Genomic DNA, 23,282 nt, shown 5'->3' on the forward strand with positions numbered 1-23,282 from the left:
ATATAGAACGGAGGTGGAGAATACAGTACAATCCTGAGGATAAACTGCACTATAAAAGGGAACTTAACAAAATATAAGAAATTGTTGAGAGTAGAAAAAAGCTGCCACCTTAAAAACAGAATTGATTCAGCCAGCAACCCTACTAAAGAACTCTTTACTATCTACAGAGAGCTTACGGTCCCTACCAGACTGGTTGCCCAAGACACCTATTCGAAAGAATTGTGCGACTCTATTGCAGACTTCTTTATAGGCAAAATCGATAAGATCCATGCCACCTTTACGAGGGACGAGATCCACCCGCTTAAACATGCTGAAGCCAAAAACATCCACACAGGGAATTCAAGTCTCTCCTGTTTTGTCATACCTGAGAGGCAAGATTTAGTCAGCATTGCCAACAGCATTCAATCTGGCTCACCTAGTGATGTCTGCCCCCGGCTCGCTATAAAGGAGTCCTGGAGACCACAATAATAGATCAGATCAGTCTTATTGTGTCGCTCTCTTTTCAAGAATGTCAGGTACTGGACGCGTGGAAAACTGCTCAAGTAATCCCCCTTAAAAGAAAAACCAACATCCATATTTCTCAGCTCCAGAACCTTCGCCCCATCTCCCTTCTCCCCTTCTGCGCTAAAATCATGGAAAAGGTGGTGAATAAGCAGCTCATGAGTTACTTGGAGGAACACTCTCTCCTGCACCCCACTCAATCGGGCTCCAGAGCAGGACACTCCACAGAATCAGCCCTACTTTTTTCCACCGAGGGCTTAAGGAGCATAGTGGATGATGGAGAGACAGCAGCGTTGGTGTTACTAGACCTAAGTGCAGCTTTTGACACCGTGCTGCACTCAACGCTGCTGTCCCGGCTGTCTGACATGGAAGTGAAGGGACGGGCCCTAGCCTGGATAGAGTTCTTTTTGTCCAACAGGAGCTTCCAGTTGCACTGCCCCCCCTTTAAATCTTCTCGCAGAAACGTTAGCCATGGGGGTTCCACAGGGCTCGAGTCTGAGCCCTACTTTGTTTAATATCTATATGGCACCCCTGGCCCGTATAGTCGAGACATTTGGGGTGGGCATTGTCAGTTACGCCGATGACACACAACTGATGTTTAAGCTCACGCCCGACCACAGAGAAGACGCCACCAACTTCTCGAACTGCCTCTCATCGGTAGCAGCCTGGATGAACCACAATTGTTTACGCCTTAATGGCGACATAACCGAGCTGCTGGTAGTAGGGAAATCAGCTTCAGCATGGTCGCATATGTGGTGGCCTACGGAATTGGGCAGTCCACCTTGCCCGGTGGAGTCGGTGCGTAATTTGGGCATAACCTTGGACTCTGAACTCTCCTATAAATCCCATGTCAACAAAGTAACAGCCAGGTGCTTCAGCGTACTGAAAGCACTCCGCAAAGTTCTTGACCTCCTACCCATTGACTCTAGAAGGACCATAGTCCATGCCCTGGTAACCCCCCACCTTGATTACGGGAATACCCTGCTTTTAGGTTTGAGCCAAAAAGGACTACACCAACTCCAGTGCACTCAGAATGCCGCAGCTCACCTTGTACTTAAACTACCCCGCAGGGCTTCAGGGAAATCCGCTCTGTCCAAACTCCACTGGCTTCCTATAAAAGAGCGTATTAAATTTAAGTCCCTCTGCTTCGCCCATCGTATCGCTCAGGGCAAAGGCCCAGGTTATCTTCAAAATCTCACAATACATCGTCCCATTAGAGACCTGAGATCAGCTGGTACGATGTTGTTTAAACTTCCCAAAATCACCAGAGCCAGGATGGGCGGACGCTCGTTCAGATTTTTAGCTGCCAAATGCTGGAACGAACTTCCGCTAGGCCTCCGAATGGAGCCCGCTGAGAATATGTTTCGGAGAAAACTTAAAACTTTTCTCTTTCCTCGGGCATAACCTTGTTCCGTCTGTTCCCTTCTGACCCACCTCTGTTCCTTCCTCTAAGCTATTCTGCAGTATTCAGCGCGGGGACACACTGTTTTTGGGTAACCAGGCGCTTTATAAATGGTTTTATTATTATTATTATTATTATCCACTCATTCACCAACAGTTCTATATAGTCACTCATACATATACTCACTCATCATATGTAGTGATACATCTATACATCCTGTTATACACCGACAGTCATCCAAAAGTTACTCACAAACATACTCGCACATGCAAATAAACTATTGAACATCCATTTATTTGCATATACAACTATACACACACACTACCTCCTTACTTCTAAGGAAACTTACACATACTTACTCTCTTAAACAATCACTTATAGAAACACATACTTATTTAAACAGCAACTCTTACAATCTTACTCTCACATATACTCACTTATATACATCAAAACTCACATACACTAGATTAAAATATATGTCATTACTAAAAAAGACAATAGTGAGACAGTCATTCACTCACTAACACACACATATACACACTCATCCACCAATACAGTCCTGCACATATGCCGTCTTAAAAACACATACAGTGAGTCAGTCACCAACCCATGTAGCCACTTATACACAAAGTGAAACACTGATACATATATTTCAATATTTAAAAGTTACTCGCTAATATATGTATTCAATAAGATACACTTAATAAGGCAGTTAACCAATCATTTATTTAAAAAAACATCCATTTACACACTTATTTAACCATTTATTCTTCCATCAACCTTACAAATACATATATAAAACATATTGATTTTTCAGAAAGACACACATTCACTGGCTGGTGTCATCAGTGATGTCATGAGTGATGTCACTGACGATGTCATGAGTGATGTAATATGTGGCGTCATCAGCAGTGCATTGCAGGCGCGCTTGTTATAGTGAGTCCAACTAACTATAATGTTGGAATTTCTATGGTTTTATGTCAGTAAACTTTCCAACTAACTATAACTGGTGTGAAACCTATGTTTTTTTCAGTGAATATATATATATACCACCTACCTGCATTCAGTGGGACCTACAGTCTGCCTCACTCCCCCACGCCACCGACCCAGCAGTGCCGGTACAGTGCACTCTGGGAGTTGCAGTCCAACAATTGAAACGGACTCAAAACTAGGTGTGTCGATCACATTAGGGGGAGGAGCGTCATTGCTGAACGTATACAGAGAGCAGGTGGGAACATTTGTGAGCTTCACATGCTGCAGTGCTGGGCGCTGAAGAAGGCTACACTAGCCGAAATGCATTCGCCGCCATTGCTGGGGACTGAAATAAACGAGTTGTCTGACCTGCATTCCCCTTGGCCTTCCGCGTTCTTCTTTTGGAGGGATGGTTGTGGTGATATGTGCTGTGCCTGCCAGACGACACAGAACGGAAGGCTCCCTGCATCAAGGGTCTGCGAGGCAAATCTGGCACACAGCTGCTTGCAGCGAAGATGGTATCGAGGGATCGGTAACCTACGCAGACCGCCAGAGGACCTGGATTGTATGCTGGGGGAGTGAGGTATTCCACTTCCAAGGGATTTTCAGTCCGCATTGACTGCCCCGACCCAGTAAGGACATCCTTGGTACACTGGTTGCAGTGGCCATAAGGGGACACAGGACAGCTGCCGTTTTTTTCTATCTCGCCGAGGGATGTGCGCTTCACCACCTACCTGCATTCAGTGGGACCTACAGTCTGCCTCACTCCCCCACGCCACCGACCCAGCAGTGCCGGTACAGTGCACTCTGGGAGTTGCAGTCCAACAATTGAAACGGACTCAAAACTAGGTGTGTCGATCACATTAGGGGGAGGAGCGTCATTGCTGAACGTATACAGAGAGCAGGTGGGAACATTTGTGAGCTTCACATGCTGCAGTGCTGGGCGCTGAAGAAGGCTACACTAGCCGAAATGCATTCGCCGCCATTGCTGGGGACTGAAATAAACGAGTTGTCTGACCTGCATTCCCCTTGGCCTTCCGCGTTCTTCTTTTGGAGGGATGGTTGTGGTGATATATATATATATATATATATATATATATACACACACATGTCGGTTCAAAGAGCCGGGCATTGCAGCGCTCACCATGGGAGCAGCTCCCTACGGCGGAACCACGCTGCTTTTCATATATATATATTTTTTTTAAATGACTTTATCTTTACAAGTTAGTCTTGGATTTATTCTTGATTGTGTGTCTCATTTATTGCCTCTGAGTACAACAAATGCTTAGGACTATGCTCTGATAAGCCTAACTGCTCGCTCACACTACCACAAAAAGAGCATTAGTATAACCTACTTTTACCTCTGTATACCAAGAAGGTATCCACTGGACTCTCTGCACAGTGTACTTCGTTTAGGAAACCATTTAGAGAGCCAGCTTCATACATCCTCTGTTTCCGTTACACCCTGGGAACACTCCCCATGGTTGCCATCTTTGGGTCGTGATCCATTAGGATTTCGATCACCACTTCCAAAGTGTGGAATATCAAATCCCAGTATCCCTGTATCACCTGGCACTCCATGCACAGGTTCCAATCAATTTTAAGTGAAGCGCACAATCATATTTTTCCATTTGCCCTCAAAAACTATCATTGACAAAACCAAGATGTCTTTTTTTTAAATAATCAAGCAGGGTTTTTAATGTAATGGCGAGACTGTGTGGTTGTCTCAATTGGTGAGTCGGTGCATTTGAGATTGAGCCAAACTGTTAATGAATGGATGGACGAATGGATGGATAAATGGAAGCACATATGGATGAGTGAGTGCATACATGTGTGAGTGAACAACAGCAGAGGGAGGGTAGAGCAGACTTTTGCCCCTAACAGGACAGTACAGCAGGAACCCCCTTCAGAATGTCCTTGTTTATCGTCTACTTGATCATTCATCCATTAAACCATGCCCTCATCTATACGTACATGTCTCATACGTGTCTGGATTGGGTACCAACTACACTTTGTGCATTCCCTCTAGACAGCCACAAACACAGGAAGGTGAGGCTTATCTGCATTCTAAGCACTCATCTGCATTCACATGCATTCCGATGGGTCTTCCTGGGTAGGGAGGAAGGGGAGGGGCTGAAACTTACACTACAATAGGTAGTGTCCTATCCACACACAAAGCACTCATTTACCCCCCACAGATAGCCTGGCAGACAGGACTGGGCTGAAAGGGATCATTGTTTACTTCATCATGGTGCTTTGAAGTCACCCACTACATCAAAGGCACTTTTTGGGTTTAACTACTGGGTCTCTAACCCCCTAAAATCAGACACTTCTGGATCTTGAACTGAACCTCTGTTAGAAGGACTGCTGCGCTGCTTAAAGGACTCAACTGGACTGCTTTTCTGGAAAGACTGTTTTTCTGCTGGTTGCCCTGCTGCTCCCTGACACTGATGATGGGGAGCTGGACTCTTCCTTCCCTCCAAGTGTACTCCAAGGGCTTGCATTCTGTTTTCTGAAGCCTCAGGGATACAAAGGAATTCCTGCAATTCTGCTGGTGCTGCTGGACTCTGCTATCTGTGACACCTATCCTTGCCTGAGGTGCCTTATTCAAGTTCTGGACTTCAGAAGTGGGTTCTGCATTTGATTTGCTACAAAACCGACACATTGTCTCATTTGTGTCTATCGGACCCGACACATCGCCCTACGACGCGGACGTAGAGGCTGTTCAACGACAATCGTTCCAAAGCCTGCGCGGCCAGACAACACCGCTCTGCATGGCTCGACGACGATGCATTGCCTACATCTCAGTAAAGCACGACGACGAACCAGTGACCCGACTGCGTGGAAAAGATATGCACATCATGACCTCAGCTTCAACACTTTGCTACATCCAGGGTACTTTCTCAGCAGGCCTTGCATGAGTCCTGTAGCAAAGCCTACCCTCCATCAAGGTTAGCCTGAACTTTGAATTTACCCCGGTCTACCATGACCTCAAGTAACCTTTTAGCGCTATTGATTTCTAAGCACTCTTTCGGCGTTTAATCTTCGAAAATTCATATCTCTAGTTATAATGATTAGATTTTAGTTGTTTTGGTCCAATTTTGCACAGATAAATATTCACTATTTCTCTAAACCTGTGTGGAGTCTTTTTATTGTGTATTCATGTTGTTACTGTGTGTGTATGTGTTGCATAGATACTTTAGACATCGCCTCTTTAGATAAGCCTGACTGCTCTATGCCAAGCTATCAGTGGGTGAGCACGGATTATCTTTCAGTGTGTATCTAGCTTACCCTGACTAGATTGATGGCTACTGCCTGGCCTGGGTGCATACATCAGTCAAACAGGAATCCCACTTCTAACACACACACATTTTGTAGATAGGGGATGTAGATCCACTGTCTGCGGTTTAAGAACTGAGTTTTGAGGTACTTCTCCTTTCAACTGGTCCTATCAAGCTGCTCTCCAAACACCGACGTTGTGTAGGTTTCAATAGTTCAGCCTCCACACTGGAGCACCCACAATACAGGCATAAGGCAGTGAGAGGTGTGTGCACCTCACAGTAATCAGACTCTCAGTAATACAGCATAGAAAAAAGGCAAGCCTGGTCTTGAAACCTTCTCCATTACAGAATGGAATCTGCAGTCAATCCTTTACCCTTACCCTTGCTAAACTGGTAGTGCTCAAGAAGAATTAAACAGCAACCACTTGGTAACAAAGGCCCGATGAAATTTCCAAAGCTAGTCTCTAACCTCACTTCAGTGTCTGGAAATTCCCACCCTCCATCATCAGAAATCCCGGAAATACTCTTCCACTGTCTGGAAAATCTGTTCTCCGTTTTCTGTCTTGTGTTATGTTGGAAGCAGGGTCTTTGAAATGGACCCCACTAGCTTCAGTACTCAGGCTCACTCACACTCAGAGCCTTACTACTGCACATGTACTACAATCACTCTATACACACACGCAGGATGTCAGTGCAAGGTTCTGGACACACACAACAGCAGACCTTTCCACAAGAGGGGCATGGATGCCAGACTCTCTGTTCACACTATCAATCTCATAAACACAGTATGCTGCCCTCGCAGCTTTGTGTGCTAAACCCAGGACAGGGACAGTAGTACTTTGTTCACTATGAGGGCACACTGGGTGCCCCTGAGGGTTCCAAGGCAGCTCCATGACCTCACATATTCAGAAAAATTGCAAAAAACACAGTTGATGGACAGAATGCAGAACAATGTCTTACATTCACCCCAGTACAAAGATCTGGGCCTAAATCCATCGTTTTTTTGCACTCCACACGCAAATCTGCCTTGACCCTGTGCCTCATGGGAACAGTCCAGCCCGAACTACCAAGACATGTCTTTCCTAGGCCGGAATCAAGCATCCAAGGACCGGTTTCGGGCTATCAGCCTTCTTCAGCCTGGATAGCTTGACGCCAGTGATGTGGAGAGCCGGGGACTCACTGAAAATTGCAAAAAACACATTCAGAGCCAGGCCAAGTTTCTGCACACACGGCATTCTAGCATGACACTATGGCCAAAATAAACATCAGCTCGTGAAACACATGAATGTGAGCACTCAGAGCAGAAATCAAACCTGTACACCGTGCAGCAGATATTCCCACCCTAATCTCAGCCTCCTCTTCACTTCTCATGTGTTGGAGACATCACATAAAAGTTTATCTTAAGCATTTAATAGCACTCATCATTTAGTCCTAGGCCATTTTTATACACCCGACCACGAACTCTGCTACGTTACATTACACCGCGCTATACCGGCTGGATGAGATGCTCCTCTAGGACACCTGCAGGGGAGTTAGCCTACACTGTCTGCGGCAGGTCAAATTATATTTGCCAGCTTCAGAAGAGGTCAGGCAAGATCCTCTGTCAACAGAGCACTGCTAGCTGCATTTTTCCTGGAAGTCTGCAATGCCACCATATCTATTCAGATACGAATTCTAATCTTTACAATGATGCTATTCCACGGGGGTACCAGCAGTGCATAGGTTGTTTGTTTACAGGGCTCCACGTCAAACCCATTCACGTAGATGCAATAGGGAGCTACTGTGGTAGAAGGACTGCAGAATATATCTTTTTTCTATTTTGGCCTTTTTCATAGATTAATGTGAGTTAGCAGGACTGTGTCTGATACTTCCTACAGCTCTTGGATAGTTGGGAAGGATACGAATGATACGTTGCTTTTTTCTCCACTTCAGGTCAGCCACTATAATAGGTGGGTAAATGAAGTTCAAAAATTGTTCCGAAATGATCTCTCAGTTCATTTCGGGGAAAGGATTTTTCATTTTGCATAGGTAAATACAATAAATCACTGGTATGTGTTACTGAATATGTTATAGCTACCCCTCCTCTCATACACAGGCGCTTAATCTCGTGTTTAATGTGTGGACACAGAGAACTTATACTGGGTAAGCAGAATGTTTTGAAAGCTTCCATCATCTAATACAGCAGGACATTTATTTTAAAACCGGCTGGTTTGTCATACTGGTACCTGTAATAGCCAGGCATCACAATGTGCACACCAGCACTCGGCTGACAGATGTTTGTGACTTCCTGGTCATCCATTTTGCGAAGCGAGTCTGTGAACGGCCCTGTAGCATTGATAACACATTTGGCGTTGACATCAAATTCCTTCCCTGTGAAAAAAAGCAGCATCAATCACATACCACGTTTGTTTCCCGGCTCACTTGTGTTATGGATGATTAATGCATCTGTGATCTTCAGCTATTGTGAAGCGTGTCACTTGGAGAAAAACATCTGAAGTGAATACCCATGAAATCAATCTGTAAACACATATATATGTGTATATGTATCTTTAAGTATAATCTTTTTCTTATTTTGTCGAGGTACATTAAAAAAGCAAAATGGTCGATTTGGGACTTTTTTCAAATTCTAAATAGAAAATGATATTTTTTTAAATCAGTACAAGTTATTTTATCTAGAATAAAGCAGGCAGCGCAATCAGCCCACTTCATACTTTATTTTATAAATTGAGCTTGTAAAAAAGTGGATTTTAATGTGAATGGAATAATCTTCAGTGCCCAGACTCTGAATACAATAGGGACCTGACACGAGTTAAAGATGATTGACATTAATGACATGCCAATGTGTGTTGTGACACGACACTTTTCCAGCACCTACTATGTCAGCTGAAGGGTTCCCAATAATGCATTCGGGTTTTGTTTCCACACATGATTTGGTAAACTACTGACAACGAATAAGGAAAACAACATACCGGTAATTTAAATGTAAAAGTATCTTGGGTAAATTCCAATTTAGAATTCTATTTTTTAGGCTTGATGCGTGGATGAAACTAAAGCTGGTGCAGAGGCCCGACGCTGCGTTGTCGCCAGCGTTCTAAACTGCGTACCTGTTAAGACGTCCTTGCAGCGCGCGCCACAGACGCGCGTCGCGCCGCTCTCTGGGTCTGTCTTCTTCAGCAAGCTTACCACTTCAGTGTAATTGGCTGTGGCAGCACCGTACCTGGCAGCAGTGAGGGCGATGGCAAGGTTCATTCGTGCATCGTTGTGTTGTCCTGCAGCAGGGGACAGAATCAGAGGAAGGACATGAGTCACCTCAAGCCACTGACTTGTGCTATCGAAGTGTGTCAGAACCGATCTGTCACATCTGTCCCTGTCACACTGAATATACATGATGGCTGGTCAGATCTAGCGGGAATTATTTAAAGACACATTGTCTCTTCTAGGTCAGGCATTCGAGGAGAAGCAAATGCAAGACTGGGATTTGCGCATTAACTAATGACTAATTTTAAAATGTGGAAGTTTAATACAAAAAAACGAAAAGCTTTTAAAACGTGAAACATACTGCATGCTGCCAGGAGACCGTATCCCTACAGGATTCCGTTTCCAGACTGTTCTACTGTGTTAATCAACAACACATATTGTCACTTACTTTCAGACCACTACCAGACAAAAAAGATCACATCTTATTTTTAATAAACAGCAAAACAAAAAACTAGACGTATTTTTAACACTCACACTGCAATCTTGCGGAAGACATCAAGTTTAAAATGAACCACGCTAGTAAAATGCTTGTTAGTCGTTCTTGAAACAGTTCCTATATCAACAGATTTAACTGGCGTACAGCTTCGACAACAAAGAACCAAAAGATTGTCCTTTGACTGATTTTATCATCTTAACTCTGAGTCGGGGTGAGGGGGGTAGGGGGGTTGAATCAAGTACATATGTTGTGAAAATGATTAAGGCTTACTTCAGCACGCGTATGATTTGGAGAAGAACACACCGTATCTAAATTGTGGCCATAATGAAAATAATTTACAATTGTGACAGCTCATGATGCATGGTGTTCGCCCTCTAAACACCTAACGTCTAATTTACGTGCACATTTTACCCATAACCTAACTTCAGGAGACGTGTAAGGCACAGCTAAGCAGCCCCAGCGCCCCATCTTGAGAAAGGCTGGCACCAATTACAGGTTGAGAAGACTGATTAATCTGTCGGGCTCTGCCCTTGCCTCAGATCTATAGCAGGGATGCTGTCTCCTGATGTAGATGGCCTTTCAGGCAAGCTCAGCATTTCTGCGGACTGTGATGCACTAACCTTAACTGTTTAGCCTGCTCAGGACTGTATACGATTAGCAGCTGGTGACTTCATGGTCAGCAACTCCTTCCAATAAACCACGTGCAAGGCATGTTAGTGTGCTTGGCATGTTTACGCCAGTTGTGCGAGCTTCAAGTTTTAATCACGTGCCTGCCAAAGCTCACACCTACACTCAGAGCAGAGGGCATATTATCGCATGGGTGACGGGGAGGGGAGGGGGGGGATAGGGGTAAGATCTTGCAACTTGAAAGCAAAGGGCGTTTTTTAATCAGAAGAAAATAGAATCTCGACACAGCCGATTATAGATCATAGAGATGATGGAAATCAGGGCCAGTAATGGGAAGAGAAAAATTTAACAGAGTAACATTTTGTACTGGTGACCCACCAACCAGTATTGATAAAGATAGGGCACAGTCTCCTCATAGGAAGGCAGGAGAATTTATGAGCAGCTCCCTTAAAGAGCCATCACTTGTTAGTTTGGGATGTAAGATTAATTTCTTTTTAATAAGATCACATTATGATTTATTGATCTAACCTCTGTACTCCTATGACCTCCATACTGATACTGGGTCTTTAAGAACCCCGAAAAATGTTTGCTAAAACCCACTTAGCAATTCCCAACGAGGCCACAAGAAGCAGTGGAAATCTAAAAATTCTAATAAGAAATTTCACTTCTGATCAATATAACTATAACAATACAAATATTTACATTTTTAAAAGAGTGGACACAGTCACTGAAGTTACAAAACAGTTACACTATTGCAAAACAGATAAAAGCAGCATACCTAAATATAAAGAACAAATCCTAGTGCTACTAAAGGGTAGGTAAAAGATTTTTTGCCTCACCTGACTCCCTTCTTGCCACTGGCCCTGGTTCCAATACGGGAAAGGACCACTTAATTTTTGCCTACCTAGCACATGGTAGACGCTGTTATATGCCCCGAATACTCGAGCACAATCCTAGGAGTCATCTTGGCCCATATCACGATTCATTCTGCCTTATGCATATGTGAGTCGAACAGCTCTACCACACACCACCTCCTCTCGCCCAGCTGAGAGACTCATGGGTGACCAGCCTTAGTGTGCTTATGTTCACACAAGCGATCATGAAGGAAAGAGCTGCAGTTCCTCAGCCATAAATTGATACATGGATAACTCTAAACACATACTTTGAGGTTGCCCACCATAGATACTTTTATTTACAATTTCCCTCATTTAATCAGCAGGGTTTAACTATCATGTCATATTTAATTATCTTCACAGTGTAACACAACATATAATAACACCGTAATCATAACTCTCCTCTGAACAATTTGCAACAAAACAGTTCTATTACTTTCAAAATATGTTTATTGGTTTTTATGAATAAACATAAATAGACCACTTGGGCGCTTGAGTAACATGATGAATAACATGTCGTAACATCAGTATAAGGTTAAGAGCATAGAACATACAGTTTACACACAGTAAAGATTACCACGGTCAGATAGTGTATCAGTCTCAAAAAAAAAAAAAAAGAAACAATCTAAAACTAGCCCCTCCCTGCCACTCTTCCCCCTAATGTCCCAGGAGTATCTCTACAATACATCAAAGCCATATGTTTAACCGCTTCAAAAACAGGTGGATACCGTTACAATACAATAATGCATGGAATGAGACTAATACAGAGAACAGTCATGGTAATTGAGCCATCCAGAGAGTAATAACAGTAAACAGCAGGAATGGGCTAACAGTAAAAACCGATTGGCTAACAGTAAAAACCGATAGGCAAACCTTTGTAACAGTGTCCTGGGTTTTGTCATGGAAGATGCTATTGACGAGGAAACCCTGAGAGGGGGATATTTTTCATGATGGTTGCTGAGACTAATACAGAGAACAGTCATGGTAATTGAGCCATCCAGGGAGTAATAACAGTAACCAGCAGGAATGGGCTAACAGTAAAAACCGATGGGCTAACAGTAAAAACCGATAGGCAAAACTTTGTAACAGTGTCCAGGGTTTTGTCATGGAAGATGCTATTGACGAGGAAACCCCGAGAGGGGGATATTTTTCATGATGGTTGCTTTCCGTCACCTTTGAGAGCCTGCAAGAGTTTTTCCCATTGTGTTGCAATGAGGCGTTCCCACATTCCCAGTTGTCCTTACCCATGGAACCCTTGGCTTTCAGCCTCGGCTCTAGGTCTCTGCACCATGTCTTTGCCACAGGAGGAATCGAGGATTTCAATCTCCTAGTGATGGCCCACTTGACAACTACCAGGGCCAGACCAATAAACAGCCAAGTGTGTATATTGAAGTCTGCTTTAGAGTTAAAAGAACCATTGGAACCGAAGTAGGGACATCCTTTGGGGATTTAAAGCCCGGAAAGAGAATTCTATGCAAATCATCAATTCAGATCTGCTCTTTAGTCATTTCAGTCTCATGCAAGTGATGACCCCGACATCCAACAGGGCATCCACTGGAGTTGGGCAGTAAAATAGTAACCTCGAAAGTCAGGAGCTTCTTACCCTCCCCTACCAGTCAGTAATTTAAGTTTAGCTAGGCTCACTCTACACTTTCCACTCCCCCTTATGAGATCAAGCAATGAGGTGTTCATTTGTTTGAAATACATTTTTGAAATTATAAATGGGAGCTTAGTAAAATAATAGTTAAGAAGAGGGAGCATTACCATTTTCACAATTGAGAGTTAGCCGGCCGTTGACAATGGTAGTGATGTCCAGGAGGTTATTTGGGCTTTCAAGCATCAGAGTGCCCTACCTAGATTTCCATCAATAAGATCAGTTTGAGTATGGTATATATTACTCTCCCCCAGTGCAGCATCTGTAGCAGCCAGGTCTATCAGCTTGGTAGGTGATGTGAGCTGAAGCGGAAATACATGTGATTTAGTTGGGTTGACCCGCAGGTCAGACATTTTTATAGAATATATGTAGGGTATTATCCATTGAACTAAGGTCTGAAGACTCATCCCAAACAAAGTAGCACATTATCCACATATATGGATATCACATGCAAACTCTTCACTCCAGAAATGCCCCAGGTCGGTCCCTGAGCGCTTTACTTTATAACAATTGGTTTCATAGCCAGGGCAAATAATATGGCAGACAGTGGGCATCCCTATATTGTACCCCTGGCTACAGCATAGCTACCAGAGATATGTCTTCTAGTATTAGCCCTAGCTGTTGGCATGGTTATAGGAGCTGAACCCAGTTGATAAGCTACCCATTAATACCAAACGCTCATAGGACCTTCATTAGGTATGTCCAATACAGGGTGTCGAAGACTTGCTCAAGACCTAGAAGCAACACAGGCTGAATCAGGCTCATCTTCAAAGGCTTTCTCAAATATCTAATAGAATCACCTAAAGTTGAGGGAGGTGTTCTGGTGGGGGATAAACCCACTTTGATCTTCTTGGCAAGCTCAGGCAGAAAGGGGGGGGAGCCTATCTGCTGCGATTTTACTTCAAAATGTAGTCAGTGTTCAATGGTCTGTAAGAAGATCAATTTAGTGGATCACATTTGGGTTAAGGAATAGAAGTGACCATTGCTTTGTTGGTTGTATTTTGAAGGTGACCAAGGGCTTTCTCTGTTACAAAAGTAGGCAGTCTAGGTATCAGAAGGGTTTCATATGTGGCATAGCCATTTATGAGCATCAGTTCCAGGTGTCTTATCCCTAGCAGGCTGCTGGATCGTCTGTCGGATTTCTTGCTCCTATATGGGGGCTGCTAAATCCTCAGTTGCCTCGGGTGGCACCTGAGGGGTGGGGATATTGTCTAAAAAGTAACCAGCAGTAGTGAACAGTCGATCAGTTAACAGAGAATATAAAAGGGGCATTTTAATCCCTGAATTATTTATTATATTTCTTTTGGGTGTGGACCTCAATTCACTGCCGACTTCTGATGGATACAATGGGGATTTGTGGGGAATTCAGTTGAGTTAGCCACTGTGTTGGACTTGGCACTTTTTGCAGGGTCATCTCAGGACTTTTTGCCTTCCTACTGTATTTTTTTCGGACCGGTTGTTGTTGGTTTTATGACTCTGGTCACTTTACCACTGCTGATCAGTGCTAAAGTGGATATGCTCTCTTATGTAAATTGTGTTATGGATTAGTGATTCGATGATTGGCTTATTTGATTTACTTGTCAGACCCTTGTACAGTGCACCATGTGTGCCCAGGGCCTGTAAATGAAATGCTGCTGATGGGCTTGCAGCACTGATTGTGCCACCCACAGTAGCAGCCTGTAAAATGTGACTCAAGTCTGCCATTGCAGAGTCTGTGTGCAGTCTGGGACTGCCATGTCGACTTGGCAAGTGCACACACTTGCCAGTCCTTAAACCTTCCCTTGACTACATATTAGTCACCCCTAAGGAAGGCCCAAGGTACTCCTATGGGCAGGGTGCATTGTATGTGAAATGTAGGGCATGCCCTGATGTATGTGGCATGTCCTGATAGTGAAATACTGCCAATTTCGTTTTTCACGATTGCAAGGCTATCTGCTCCCATAGGCCAGAATGGGCAGTTTGTTTATAACATCTTATAAACATAACTGACCCTGGGAACAAGATCGTAAAATAAAGTTTAGTAGAGTAGGGGGAAGAGATTTCCTTTCACCTGCCTGGGCCAGGTCTGCTTTCAACAATGTTGTCTCCACCTCCTGCCAGGAAGCTGCACCAGAGAGGACAGTACTGGTTTTGGCTGGGTAAAGACCCTCTCTGCCTTTGGAGAACAAAGGATTTGTGTGTATAAAAAGTGGGACCCAGACCCCAGAACTTTGGATCACTTCTGCAAAATCAAGAGGAACCTTTGCCAAGGAGAGGAGCCGGAGAAGCTGAGGAAGATTACTGCCCCTGTGCTGTTTGTGGTTGGCCTGCAGTGGCTACTTGTTGCCAAGGAAAGGAGAAAAAGGACTTTGCTGTTTGCTTTGTCACCTGCTTCAAGAAAAGATCTTCAAGGGCTTGAAACTGAGCTTGCCTCCTGTTCTGAAGTCTCAGGGACACAAAGACTTCACCACCAGCTCCCCTGAATTTCCTTGCTGATAATTCCAACCTGCAAAGAGGTGCCTGCTGCTGGTTAGGACCTCTAGAGACTGTTTCTTTGCTGGGAGCTAGAAGATCAACGCAACGTGGAAGAAGCGTGTCGCATCCGCACTGATTTGCGATGCAACCCAGAGTCAAGGAGAAGCAGCGTGCCACATCCACACCTGGTTCCGACGCATCGCCGAGCCACGGAGAAAAAGCGCACTACATCCACACCGGGTCCCGACGCATTGCTGAGAAAACCGTCACAGCACCTGCGGCTGCAAAAGTTTGTGCATCGTGCGGGATCGTCAAAACGCATCGAGCCGCCATTTTGTCGCATCGCACCGGACCCTCGCCAGGCATCGAGGCGCCATCTTGTCGCATCGTATATGGAACGCAGTAAGAAATAGACCCATCCCCTCCTCTCAGGTAAAGAACAGATGCATCGCCTCCTCCGAAGCAAGGAACTGAGGTATCACCTTTCCTGCAACCCTTATGTTTGTTTTGCGTGACACATCAAAGGTACTTTGTGGGAAAAGTGTTGCATGTACAACTTGCATTGAACTGAACTATTGCTTCCATTTAAGAGCCTTATTTTTTATACTGTATTGTGGATTTTTGTTGTTTGGTCTTGTTTTGGTTTAGATAAAGATGACTTATTTTTCTAAACTGGTGTGGTGTCCATTTGTAGTGTTTAACCGCAATACTGTATGTGTCCACCAATGCTTTACACGCTGCCTCTGATATAAGCCTGTTTGCTCGTGCCAAGCTACCAAGAGGGTGAGCAGGGGTTATTTTAGGAGTGCATCCCCCTTACCCTAGCTAGAAGCAAGGGGCCCTAGTTGGACAAAGGTACCTACCTCTGCCAACTAGAGAGCCCCATTTCTAACATACACCAATAGGTACCCTGCCCTTTCACCCTTGGCATGAGCTTTTTTGTGTAAGCTACATGCTTAAGGCATCAGAAGTGCTCCAGTAATGCAGCATGCTCCTCTCGACCTTCAATTAAACAGCCTAGATGTGTAGGATCACAAGAAGCATTAAGGATCCAATTTCAACAGGGAATCCTCTTTATTTTTCTTTACAGTATTTATAGTCCTGCAGGCACCACAGGCAATATTAATACAGAAGTCCCTAATCTCCACTTTAGATGCTTCCCATTCATGAAGACCCAAAGACTCAGTGTCTTCATTGCCATGAAAATAGTTACATATTTTCCTTAGCTCTCTGATGGTGGCTGCATCCGTCAGCCATGTAGGCTGGAGTTTCCAGGTTGTTATCAACGTAGGAACTCTTCCTCATTCTAAGCCCACCTACAGATAGTTGAGATCTGATAGAGTCATTCCAATGTAGGGTGTATGATATTATAGATTGAAGGGGCATGTAGTCAACATTGTGATGAAGCCTAACATGGAGGCCATATAGGGTGGTGGTGGTGGTGGTGGGGGAGGGGGAGGAGTTAAATGCATGCCAGAGTTTTCCCTCTCCAGGAATCCACCAACGACTATTCTCGTAGCCATGCTTAAAGTACATTAGCATTTTCTACGGCTGGAGAATTTGGAAGTGGGATCAGTCCAGTTGTATGTCAAGCACTGCATTAAAGCCTCCACAAAGTGCCCAGGGAACAGACACCCAGACAGCAAGCAAACGGGACAAGTCATCCACAAAGAGGTTCTTGAAACAAAAATGTTCTTATATAAACAAAAAGTTTTCCTTTTCAAAAGTATCCTGGAAAGGAAAGGAAAGGTTGCAACCTGTATCTATAATGCGCTCTATTATTTGTGCTTTAGTAGGCGCGCTGCGCTTCTGATATTTTAATATTTACCGCTTATTGTGTATCTCTGTTGAAATTTATTTCTTAGCCCCTGTTTTTAACATTGGTATCGCGCCCACAGACTTGCACTCTAATTGTGCCCCCCACCGCTTGTGGAGCGGAGTTCTTCGTTGTAATTACCTACTCGTGGCGCCTGGCCGCCATATTGGGGGTGCTGTTCTTTCAGCGCGCCACCTGATTCAGCGCTCTAGTGCTCCGTTTGGAGACCAGGTGAGGCTGTACTTAAGGCGAGCACTGTGAGCAGCTCGACCTTAGGAAAGGTTGTAACCTGTATTTATAACGCGCTCTATTATTTGTGCTTTAGTAGGCGCGCTGCGCTTCTGATATTTTAATATTTACCGCTTATTGTGTATCTCTGTTGAAATTTATTTCTTAGCCCCTGTTTTTAACATTGGTATCGCGCCCACAGACTTGCACTCTAATTGTGCCCCCCACCGCTTGTAGAGCGGAGTTCTTCGTGTTGTAATTACCTACTCGTGGCGCCTGGCCGCCATATTGGGGGTGCTGTTCTTTCAGCGCGCCACCTGATTCAGCGCTCTAGTGCTCCGTTTGGAGACCAGGTGAGGCTGTACTTAAAGCTCACTCCACCCGCGCAGCGGTGACGCGCAGCGGTAGCGCCTGACTCGCATCTGAGTCAAGCCAGAGTCCTGCCCGTCTGCGCTCGTCCGCGCAAGGGAGACGCAGGACGCGGCAGGACACTATCGTGCTGCTATTATGATCTATCAGTATTCCAGTCAGGCTCTTCATCTGATCAGTCGATGTCTGCCCTCTTGTCCGCACTCTGCTCAGCATCCCCTGTGTGGCCCTCATACTTGCCCATGTGGATGGTGGGAACTATCGGCACCGACGATGGCCCCTAGCCAGGTACTGCTGCATCGTAAGAAGGAACCTTCACCCCTTAGTGCCGTTAAACTTTGGCACCTTAATGTCAGATCCCTGTCGAAACATCATCGAGATATTTATGAACTTATCTCCTTAGAAGGTCCTGATATCTTCTTCATGACGGAGACCTGGCTGGGTGATGAGGACACGGCCATTATTAATCTGGCCCTCCCTCCGGGCTACGCAATCCATACACTAAATCGCAAGGGGAGAGGCGGAGGCATAGCCGTGGCTTTTAAAACTTGTTTCACTTGCACCTGGAAGCCTATGGACTTGGTTGGCGCAGAGTGTGCCCATTTTTCCATCAGCATTAATCAGCATCAAACATTGTCAGGTCTTTTGATTTACCGCCCTCCAGGGAGTGATCATGCTTTCAGGAAAGCCCTTCCTGAGCTGGTAAGCTCTCTCTCTCTGCTCTCCTCTAACATTACCATCATCGGCGATCTTAATATACACTTTGATGCCATGGAGATACCAGTGGTTAGAGGTCTACTGGACGATCTTGAAGCAGTACAACCACTCCAACTGGTCCGTCATCCGACCCATGAGGGAGGTCATATCCTTGATCCGGTTTTTTTTTTTTTTTTTTTTTTGTAAAATTTTTATTTTGCAAGTTGTATCATAGAAGAGGAAAAGAGAGGAAAAACAGAGGAAGAGTGAGCAAGAGAGAGAGAAGAAGGAACAGGCGACAACCCGCCATGTATCCCCACACAGGGGGTGCTTTTAGAACACGTTCTCAAGAACTGCGAACGACGACTTAAACAGCGCCCATGACTCAGGTTGCAACCTCCAGCGGTGGCGAGGTGCGCTCACTGCTCCGCAGTGAATCCCAAATGTCAAGGGGGAGGAGCGACTCAGGCTCGGCCACAGACCAAGGATAGGCCAAATCGTGTGTCCATGTATGCAAATCTGTCGCAACAGAGAGATAAACATTCTCAACGTAACAACCCACCCCCCCACCCCCCACCCTCAACCCCAGTGGTGGCGACCAACATTCATTCAGGTCCTCACAACATAATCAGGTGGCTAAAATTGGAAGAGGTGGAGCGCACGGAGCGCCGAGGGACACACTGCTGATGGCAAACCTCGGGACAGAAACCGGACCAAAGGCCCCCAGGTGAACATGAAGTTTTTAAATTTCCCCCGAAAGATATCAGAGAGCCTCTCCATACTCAAGAGGCGCCACAGACGAGCATGCCATAAGGAGATAGCCGGAGTCGTCGGACTCTTCCAGGCAGCCGCCAGGGTTAGTTTAGCCGCGCCAAGGCACAGCCATAGAATGCGTTTATCCGCCCTCGTCTGGTATTGGAGCAGTGGGTCTCTCAGCCCCAGCAGGACAAAGTCCAATGAGTCCGGGACCGGATAGCCCACCACTTCCCTGATGTGCGAGAGAATCTCAGACCAGAACGGTCGGATAGATGGGCAATCCCACCAAATGTGGCGAAAGTCCCCCAGTTCCCCACAGCCCCGCCAACATCTATCAGAGGAAGCTGGGAAAATCCTATGCAGTTTAGAGGGATATAAATACCAATCGAAGATGAGCTTCATGTGTGCCTCCCTAAGATCAGTGGAATGGTTATGTGTTGTCACATCCCTCCATAGAGTCCTCCACTCAGGGTCAGTTATGTCCCGCCCCAGTGTAGTCTCCCAATGCTCCATATACCGAGGTCGGGGGGACACCGTGGTATCAAGGAGCAACTTGTATAAAAAAGAGATCGTCCCCTTCATGGTGGAAGTGTGGAGGATAAAGTCTTCAAACTTCGTCAGCGGCCTCGTGGCTGCATCCACCACCCCAGGCGATGTCGCCCAGTGAAGAAGTTGAAGATGTCGAAAGCGTTCAGTAGGTAAGACACCGTAATCCCTCATACAGTTATGGAACGTAAGAGGTGTCGTGCCATGGAATAAGTGGGTGAGGGACCTGCATCCACCCTCTCTCCAATGCCCAAAGGGACCATCCGTCAATGCTGGAGGAAAGGCTGGATTGAAATGGATAGGAGTAAATGGGGACGGGAACGTTGTCCAACGGTCATCGCAACTAATAGCGTCCCAAACTTTCAGTACCGTGCTAGTGGGAGTGCAAATGTACGCGTTCCTGGGTCGGTCCGCCTTGGGCTTCCAAGCCAGGTCCCAAATGGACCGTCCCACTACACTTCGTTCCATGTGGAGCCAATGCTTTTCGGACAGCTGCTGGGACCACTCTACCAGGACTCTCAATTGGGCTGCCTTATAATATAGGTGCATATCTGGAAACCCCACTCCCCCCTCCGCCCGTGAACGTCGAAGTACCGCATAGGAGAGCCGTGCCCGACCACCTTGCCAGACGAATTTCAGCATGAGAGTCTTGAGTCGACGGAAGTAATCCACCCCTATCGGGATGGGCAGTGCTTGAAAGAGATATAAGAGTTTGGGAAGAAGGACCATCTTGATGGCATGAACCCTACCCAGCCACGAGATAAATTTGGGCCTCCACCTCTCCAGCTCCACCCGGATCACAGCCAGCATTGGTGGGAAGTTCGCCTGGAACAGCGCGCCCAAGGTAGAGGTCAGTCGCACCCCCAGATACAACAGGGAGGAGGTCGCCCATGGGAGCGGGGTAAGCAAGCTAACCCGTTGCACCTCCGGAGGCGGGAGGTTCAGGTTCAGAATGCACGATTTGTTGAGGTTCACTCTGAAGCCAGCCACAGCCTCGAAGACCGCGAGTTCCTTGTGGACGTGTGGGAGCGATAGCACCGGGTCTTGGATAGAGAGCAACACATCGTCCGCGAAGAGCGAGATCTTGTGCTGTTCCCCCGTAAAGGGAAGTCCCAAGATCCGTTCATTCTCCCGGATCGCCAAGGCTAGCGGCTCTATGCTGAGGGCGAAAAGCAGCGGCGACAGCGGGCATCCCTGGCGCGTGCCGCGGGAGTGCGAGAACGGCCCCAACCTACAGCCATTGACCAGCACCCGCGAGGTAGGGCTATGGTAATTGGCTTCAAGCATTCTAATAAAGGGAGGTGTAAACCCGAAGGCCGCCAATGTACGGTGTAGGAAGCCCCAGTCCACGCGGTCAAACGCCTTTTCCGCGTCGAGTCCTATCAGCACAGCAGGAATGCGAAAACGCTCCGCCTTTTCAATCAGGTGAATCACGCGGCGTAGATTGTCATGGGTCTGACGACCCTTGATAAACCCAGACTGGTCCGGGTGGACCAGGGCCGGCATCAAATCCTTCAGTCGACCGGCAAGGATAGAGGAATATAACTTGGCATCTAGGTTAAGGAGCGCTATCGGGCGATAGGAAGCACATTCGGAAAGGTCCTTCCCCGGTTTGGGGAGAATGGTGATCAGGTGACTTGGTATGATCAACAAAACATCCCACATGACGCGAAATCCACCATAGAGGGTGGTCTGATGGGAGTTTTTCCAGCCTATGTTCTCAACAACATACGTTCACACATGCACCCACTGTTGCACATATGCCAGCACAGCTGAACCCCCTCTTTTCAGACCTAGTCTGCTCTCTTGTGTATTTTGTATCTGAGTAGGGGAGTGAGCAGATAGGTCATTAAATATTCCCCTTGACCCTCCACATACTTGTTTTGTTTTTCGGTACTAAGAGCAACTTTTCAGTTGCGGGTCTTATCAATTGGTTGCAACGCACTTTTTGTTGCACCCCTATAGCTCACCCTACCTAATTGTGTGTGATTCCCTTCTGTCCACCCAGTCCTATACTTACTCCCCTTGACACTGTATGATAACTGTCATGAACTTATTGATTCCTCTTTATGGTCATATTCCGTTCCAGAATGTAGCAAATCTCCACTGTCTGGTAACTAGATGGCACACTCCATCATGGAGTGTCTTTCCATGCAGGAACCATTCCTTTTTTCGGGGCATAGTTTTCCCTTGTTAATGAACATCACAGTCGAGGTCCTTGGTCTAGATCGTCCCCGTGCTTATACACATGTATACACAATTTCTAGGTACAATCAGATCTAACCTGTTTTATTTACCGCGTTTAATCGTTTTTGTTAATACAAACAGTTACCACTTATACTTTTCTGCACTTCATTGGAAGTGAGTATGTTGGTTCACGGCGTATATTGAGCTCACCACTTGAGAGTTTCAAGCCTGTGAGTTTATAACGCCCCCTTACTGTGAGATTCTGCTAATCTCATTGGGCGCATGACACACTCGTAGTGTCTCCGCAATAGCCACGCGCGTCGATTACTTTATGCTCATTTCAAGCAATTATTTTAAAGAGCCCCCTTTTTGCCATCCGCGCTACCTGGTAACTTATAACTCTTTGCGCTGGTGAATCACAAACACAGGGATGATAATTTGCATATCCTCTCCCGGTAAACCATTGTTACCGCGCATGCGTCAGAGATTAGTTTCTCTTCTCGCACTCGCGCGTTTCTCCATACTGCCGGGTTTTGAACGCCCCTCTTCTGCCTGTTCAGTGGTTTTCAGGCAGCTATATAACAACACGGGGCGGGCTGACCATTACCTCCACTTCCGCTCGACTTTCTACTGGGGGCACCGACGGACAGGTGAGTCTCCTGTCGATGCACTGACCATCAGCTAGCCCCCCCCCCCCCCCCTTTTTTTCCTGTGTTTGAATTCGGGACACTCGAGCCGATCGGTTAGACGGCCCCCTCCAGCCATTTGGACTCAGACTTAGAGGCTTGTTTAAGAGATTTTTGGCTTAATATTTCGGGCACTTGAACAGCCCCTTATTTTAGACATTCCCTGGGTTAGCAACTCAGTATACATATCAATGAGTATATACTACTGGCATCAAGCAGACGCATGTGAGTTATCAAGAAAACCACATAGAGGCTTTATGCACCAAACCACAGCATTATGCTGTTTTTCCAGTGACTGGTTGTAGTTTGGACTGTGGGTTGAATAGTTGGGTGACCACCACACGTCTGTAGGGTTTTTGTGTAGAGCATTTGGCGTGGACACTGTAGAGTTGTGTACTTACAGTGTTCCTTTTTTCTACACTACAGAGCGGGGCCTCATACTCCCGAGCGGTTGCCGGGTGGGGTGAGGTCTTCACCCACACAAAGCTGGGTGAGTAGCATCATGGAGAAATGCTTCATG

The 23,282-nt window shown here is 45.9% G+C and overlaps 1 protein-coding gene across 2 annotated transcripts in view; it reads right to left on the reverse strand.

The window, feature by feature from the left end:
• Window positions 1-23,282, reverse strand: part of GPD2 (glycerol-3-phosphate dehydrogenase 2) — a 1,314,993-nt gene that overhangs the window by 482,421 nt on the left and 809,290 nt on the right. For both annotated transcript variants that reach the window (XM_086956671.1, XM_086956673.1), the window contains exons 7-8: window positions 9,261-9,425; window positions 8,382-8,526 (exon numbers count right to left, since the gene is read on the reverse strand). In XM_086956671.1, coding sequence (XP_086812797.1) covers window positions 8,382-8,526; window positions 9,261-9,425 — 310 coding nt within the window. The remainder of the gene's footprint in view (window positions 1-8,381; window positions 8,527-9,260; window positions 9,426-23,282) is intronic.

Source organism: Lissotriton vulgaris, chromosome 2_1, assembly GCF_964263255.1.
Source record: "Lissotriton vulgaris chromosome 2_1, aLisVul1.2, whole genome shotgun sequence".
Taxonomy (NCBI): Eukaryota; Metazoa; Chordata; class Amphibia; order Caudata; family Salamandridae; genus Lissotriton; species Lissotriton vulgaris.